The 6980-nt window shown below is 48.6% G+C and overlaps 1 protein-coding gene across 1 annotated transcript; it reads right to left on the bottom strand.

Moving 5' to 3' along the window:
* Window positions 1-1028: 1028 nt before the first annotated feature.
* Window positions 1029-1878, bottom strand: LOC122924292 (vomeronasal type-2 receptor 26-like). The gene has a single exon (XM_044275258.1). It carries the CDS (start codon window positions 1876-1878, stop codon window positions 1138-1140), a length of 741 nt encoding a protein of 246 aa, XP_044131193.1. The 3' UTR covers window positions 1029-1137.
* Between the last annotated feature and the right edge of the window lie 5102 nt (window positions 1879-6980).

Raw genomic sequence — 6980 nt, 5'->3', positions numbered from 1 at the left:
CCCACCAGAGAGAAAAAAGTAATTGAGAGAAAAAAAAAAACACCCAAACTATAACTCCTAGAACCATTTCTACAATCTAGGCGCCATGTTTCCCTAAGGCCTCTTTCACACGGGCGTCGCGTGTGAGGGCCATTTAGGATGTAGGTAATTTCAGGGAAAATGATGCAAGTAGATATGCAATTGCAGTCAGTTTTGCCTGCGATTGTGTGCCATTGTTCAGTTTTTTCTGCGCGAGTGCAACACGTTTTGCACGCGTGGGAGAAAAAACGGAATGTGGTACCCAAACTTCTTCACTGAAGTTCGGGTTTGGGATCGGTGATGAGCGCGATGACATCACCAAAGGTCCTTTTCCAGTCACGTCCTGCAAGAAGAATTAGAAACAAGACGACCTTGGCTGCGAGATCAAGTGGATGAGGTGAGTTACAATTATTATTTTTTTAACCCCACAATGGACCTTTTACTAAGCATTCTGAATTAAAGAATGCTGTTATTTTCCATTATAAGGGACATTAGGCCACCCTACACCACTCTGACATTCCTACACCTAGGGACCACCATATCACTAAAAGGGGGCCCTGTGCCCTCGTTGCTGCAATGCATCTGGCGTCACGACAAACACTTATTCCATCTTAAAGGGACCGCTTGCGGACCGCGGTTGCTGCAGCTTCTCCTAGATCTGTTCTCAAGGTCTCCTGTTTTTATCCTAAATGACCTTATGACATCCCTCTGCCCTGCACGTTATACACTGTATATGTATGTAGAGTCTTGTCATAAAAGAATTCATCTTTTTTTATATTTATTTGTATATTTAAAAATCCCTTACCCAGACAAAGAAAGACAAATACAAAGCCCCCGTAACCTCAAGGGACTGATATTTTTGGTCCGATGTCTTTGACATCATGTCAGATGTATGAATTCCTTAGCTATAGCAAGGAGCAGTAATGCCCGTGTATATATCCTACATATCAGCAGGTAGACATGGGGAGATCCTCTCCTTCTCCTCCTAATAAATGCACTGCTGAGACAATGTAACGATTGGAATCTAATTATATTTTATCATTTCTTTCTAGTATAAGATGATATCTACAAGTTGTTATTTCAGAGTTAATCACTATTATCGGGGTGACCATTTTGCCATCAGTTCTTTCTTGTCCCCAGCAGGTCAGCTTTTCTGTTCATTTCAGATTTAAACAAAATTATAAAACATTTTGGGAAAAACACACAACCTAAAAGTCCAGCACTGGAAGCCATTACTGCAAATATCTCCACAGCCACCATGTTCTTTCCCCTGGTGCTCAGATAAGCCGGGATCATAGAGATCCAGACGCTGCAGAACACCAGCATGCTGAAGGTGATGTACTTGGCCTCATTAAAACTGTCCGGTAATGTCCTCACCATAAAAGCCAGAACAAGGCTCACAGCTGCCAGGAGCCCCAGATAAGCCAACATGGAGTAGAACCAGATATCTGAGCCTTCATTACACTGAATGATGATCTTCCCAGGATAAGAGTCAGTGTCCAGGTCCTGGAATGGAGGAGAAATAGACAGCCAGATAATACAGATTACAGCTTGAAAGGATGAACACAATGACACTATGGCATATGGTAGTTTCACACTAAGCCATTTTCTCCAAGGGCTTCCAGGCTTGGTGGACTTAAAAGCAACACAAACCATGACAGTCTTGGCGAGAAGTGAAGAGACGGCTATTGAGAAGAAGATTCCAAAACTGGTTTCACGTAATCTACAAGTCACATCATTGGGACGACCCAGAAAGAAGAAGACAGAGAGGAAGCTGAGGATGATGGAGACCAGGAGGAGATAACTCAGGTTCCGGTTATTGGCTTTAACAATAGGAGTGTCTCGATGGGAAATGAACATTACAAATATGAAGTCGGTCACAAGACATCCGAAGACCGAGACACAGGAGAACACAGAAGCAATGGTGTCGTTCTGGTAAGAGATGAATTCCACTACTTTGGGCCGGCATCGGTCTCTCTTCTCATTAGGCCATTCATCACTTTGGCATTTAATGCAGCTGTCAGAATCTGTAGGAAAATGTCATAACATCTTATATCTATCTCCCCATCTCATACACAGTAGTAGCGATGCTAAACAGCACGGTTTATTACATCATCCACATAATATGCCTACGATGGTTGTTTAGTGACTCTTATTAACGTTATATTAGAAAACCAAAATTACTCAAATAGCAAATACAACTACATGGTGTCGTTTCTGAAGAAACCACAGGATGTTGGCTTAAAAACGCTAGAGATATAAGCAAAGTCTGTTTAACCTTTTTTTCCTAGTTGTGAACCACAGTGACCCAGTGACTAACACTTTAAGGGGGTTTTATCATTTCAGCCAATGGGGGCATATCGCTAGGACCGCTGGCACCCGCACCTATTTCGATAACGGAGCCCCGAAAGTGAAGGAGAGCGCACTGCGCATGCGCAGCCGCCCTCCATTCATTTCTATGGGGCCACCAAAAATAGCCGAAAATAGCCTTTAACAGCCAATCACATTTCAGCCATTCGTTTTATATGGGAAAATTTAAATTACTGCCGCTCTTTGACTGTTAATGGCAGGGTCCGAAAATGTGGCACAGTCAGTCATTGTCTGACTTGGGTTCAAATTTTAAAAAGTGCGTGGAGCCACAAACAGCTAATCAGATTTCAAGCCAAACGACGCCATCTAGTTATTATTCTTCTCCGCCCCCCCCTCCTTTTTTCTATTCGCTACTCCTCCTACCGTTTTGGTGGTGCATACCTGCTCTGTTCTCAATATAGGTGTGGATCCCAGCGGTGGGACCTTCACTTTTCAGACAATGGGGGCATATCCTAGCCGTTGTAGACTCCACCCACTTTTTATAAATTTTAACCCCAGTCACCCAGTGGATATTCTGGCTTCCTCTTTGCATCACTTCCTGTCAGCTGACATCATCGCAGGTCCTGGAAGGTAAAATCTACAGGAGGACTGCAGCACTTGGAGACAGGACCGGGAGGCCAACGGTGTTTGCCGGGGGGAGCGCTGCCCTTTCCCCAGGGGGTGGTGTTCTCTCCCGGTATGGACACCCGGGCTGCGGCCTTCCGGGGTTCTATATTGTGCGGCCGCAACAGTGGCACAGCGATGGAAGGATTCGCAATGGATCTGACACAGGATACACCTGCACCTGTGGTGTATGAAGTTGAGGTGGAAATTGAAGACACAGAGAGACCATGCAGTCCAGAGGCATTGGACACAACGTCTGAAGATATGCAAAGATCGGGGGTAGTGTTGCAGCCAGGAGGAGGTAAGCGACATGGGACCTTTACGAATGTTTTGCAATCAAGCGCCCCAGAGAGGAGTGCAGTGGGAAGGAGAGGCCCGGAGACCCGACTCCCGGGGAAGATCCGGGGAAAAATTTGAAATGTCAGGAGCTTGGACTCGACCCTTGACCAGGCCGGCGTCCATGTGGTTAATCCCTGTAATGTAAAAATGTCCACTGCTGAACAAGTGGTGGGCACGGTTAAAAAAGGTTTTGCTGCTGAACACACTTCAGTGCACAGTGTAATACCCAGAGGTGCGTGAGGTGTGGAGGGAGTGACCATCTTGCCGCAACCTCTCGGAGGATCAGGTGTAACCTGTGTGGAGACCTGGGTCACTCGTTTATTCACTGTCCACTTGCCTTTGCCAACCAGGCCCAGGGACAGGCTCAGAACCAGGCAGATACTAGCCGCAAGGATGGCCCTGAGGTTGGTGAAGAGTCTGCTGCCGGGACTGGGCAGACTAGTGAGGGGATAAGTACTGGGGATCCCAGCACTGGAGGAAGCAAAAAGGATTCAGATAAGGTAAAAAAAAATATGGCAGCTAGAGCCAGGTGGCAGGAACAACGCCGCAAACAGAGGGAGCAGGAGGCAGCTAATCCCACAACTGGTACCCTAGTTGAGAATCCGGCCAATAGAGGCCAAGATGACAGTGATGATGATGGGAACCCTGGAGTTCATACCGAAGAGGCTAACCTCTCTGCTGTCTCTTTCTCCTCAGGTGGGGATAGTGTGGATGAGGAGGACAGTGAATGATTGGTGAGGAGGAGGAACAAGCAGGGTAAGAAGAGAAACAGCAAGAGAGAGGGCAGGAAGGCCTCTATTTGAGTGGGATCCGTCCATCCCACTCTCCCTTGACCAGATACCAAGGGAGGTTTCGGCTGGTGACCCTCTTGTGGAGGTCTACAACCGGTATGGCATCCTAAGTGATACCTCCAAGGCTGGCTTGGCTAAGGGGGGGCGAGGGATGCAGTGCCGGTGGGTGAGAAGGCCTCCTCGCGGGTTGCCGGGCCCTGACCTTCAGAGGGGAACCTTCTGGAAGGGGGGTCAAGTCAGATCCTGTGGGCAAAGAGAAATGTGTTATGGATGTCTCCCAATGCCTAAAAAGGCAGAAAGAAAGTGGGGGGTCAGATGGTTGTGATGGTGAGGGTGGCAGTGGGGTTAAGAAGAAAGCTATCTAGTTCAATCACTTATGATGGCGGAACTCACCCTGTTGACGCTAGCAAGCATTAATGTTGCTAGCATTAAGTCAGATATGGCTTGTTATGTGGCCTTTGATTTTTTCAGCCATCTTGTTTGGGTAGCGGTACTTTTTAAAACCACTGGAAGAGTTGAATACAGGAAAGTAATCAAACTAGAAATGGGAAGGTGCCTGATCCTGGATGTGCTCATGGGAGGACAAGAGCTGAGGCTCATTAACATCTTGTCACTGCTGAGGATGGGGAGAACCCTCAGCGTGCAATGCCAGAAGATGGTAGGTCGCTACTTGGCCAGGACCACAGAATTAGGGAGCAGGTCACCCCCTAGAGCTTCCCTAATCTGACCCTGACTCCTAGCTACATAAGCCAACCTTGAAGGTAGGAGGGCTCATGCTCAGGAACCTCAGATCCCTACTCACCCTCCGCAGATTCCTGAGCTAGGAGCTGGGTAGACAGACCTTTCCTCCTGGACGCGGAGAAACAGGAGTCTAAAGTGGCCAAGCTTCAAGGGGATAGGAACATGAACAGCCTATGGATATGGCAGGAGGATGAAAAGAACTTTAACACCTACCTGCCACAGACACACTGACTGGATCCCGTGCAATACAAACTAGTGTCCACACCCAAACATAAATGGACACAGCACACACACAAACACACAGGAACCCAGATCCATAGGTGCATAAAATATGAAAAGGAAAACAACCTCAACTAAACATCACATAAAACATGTATGACCACAAGGGTGGCCCTCACTGGCAGATGGTATAAAGTAGAAGGACGCCTCCAGCAGACCATGGCTGAAGGACCCCTCTGACTACTGCTCTCAGCAGAGGCTATATAGGCCCAAGTAGCCACACCCACACAGACCACCCAGTGTTCACACACACAGAAGGGAATTAACCCTTCTCACACCAGGGAAGGGAAGACAGCCACTTAAAGGAGAAAGTGCACACATAACTAAAACCATGTGCACACCAGACATACAAAAGACACACCTAACAAAGACAGGTTGCCAGGTGCAACCGCATGCACATTGCAGCAAGCTGTCTAGCACCAGCTCAGGCTGCTATACTGCCACACACAAAATAACAACTTGTTGACCGCGGCAACAACAAGTGAGGCAACAAACTAGCGGCCCTCACCTGTGGTTGAACAACCAAACCAAACCGCAGGCAACAGCCTGCGGTTCAGGGGTCACGACCATGGCCATGGCCGTGACACTCCCACCCCTCAAAGCCCCCCCACAAAAAAAAAAGGAAAACTGGTGAGAGACTCAACAAGGGGATAGGAAAAGGGGAAAATAAGGGGAATCAGTGTCATAACATGCGCATCTCCCCAGGACTGCTGCCGGCCCCTGGAGCAACACACAGGAACCAGGAGCCGACTGCCAGGCTCCGGAGCAACACACAGGAACCGGAGACCAGCAAAGAAACAGCCCGGGGAGAGAGCACTGACACTGCATCCACTCTCCACTCACGTCCTCACTCCAGTCGCTGCCAGCAGACACTCCTAACCAGCACACAGCTGGAACACTAACGGAATGCTGCTAGCAGACGACTAGAGAGAGGAACATGGAGAGGGATGTGGGATCACCAACACGGACACGGAAGGTAAGGTGGCGGGGAATAAGCCACCAACCACACCATTAACGGTGATCCCCAAAACGCTCTCCCTCCGGAGAACGTGCATGCACCGCAAAGAAAGATGGCGTTGCATGCTGCACACCAAACAAACAACGGAGAAGGAATAAAAGTAAGGGGACGCCAAGACAGACAATGGTGAAGGAATGGCGGGGAAAAGCCACTCACCGTGCCGTCAGTGACGAAACCCCCAAAACGCTCTCCCTCCGGAGAACACGCATGCACCCCACAAATGTATGGTGATGCATGCTGCACCCTCTTCCAAAGGCTACGCCACGTGAGGAGCCATTGTGGTCATACTGTCACAGCTGAGGATGGGGAGAACCCTCAGCGTGCGATGCCAGAAGATGGTAGGTCGCTACTTGGCCAGGACCACAGAATTAGGGAGCAGGTCACCTCCTAGAGCTTCCCTAATCTGACCCTGACTTCTATCTACATGAGCCGACCTTGAAGGTAGGAGGGCTCATGCTCAGGAACCTTAGATCCCTACTCACCCTCCGCAGATCCCTAAGCTGGGTAGACAGCCCGTTCCTCCTGGACGCGGAGAAACAGGAGTCTAAAGTGGCCAAGCTTCAAGGGGATAGGAACATGAACAGCCTATGGATATGGCAGGAGGATGAAATGAACTTCCACACCTACCTGCCACAGACACACTGACTGGATCCCGTGCAATACAAACTAGTGTCCACACCCAAACATAAATGGACACAGCACACACACAAACACACAGGAACCCAGATCCATAGGTGCATAAAATATGAAAAGGAAAACAACCTCAACTAAACATCACATAAAACATTTATGACCACAAGGGTGGCCCTCACTGGCAGATG

Source organism: Bufo gargarizans, chromosome 1, assembly GCF_014858855.1.
Source record: "Bufo gargarizans isolate SCDJY-AF-19 chromosome 1, ASM1485885v1, whole genome shotgun sequence".
NCBI classification, from domain to species: domain Eukaryota; kingdom Metazoa; phylum Chordata; class Amphibia; order Anura; family Bufonidae; genus Bufo; species Bufo gargarizans.
The sequence above is the reverse complement of the archived record's forward strand: the minus strand, read 5'-3'. Positions and strand labels throughout refer to the sequence as shown.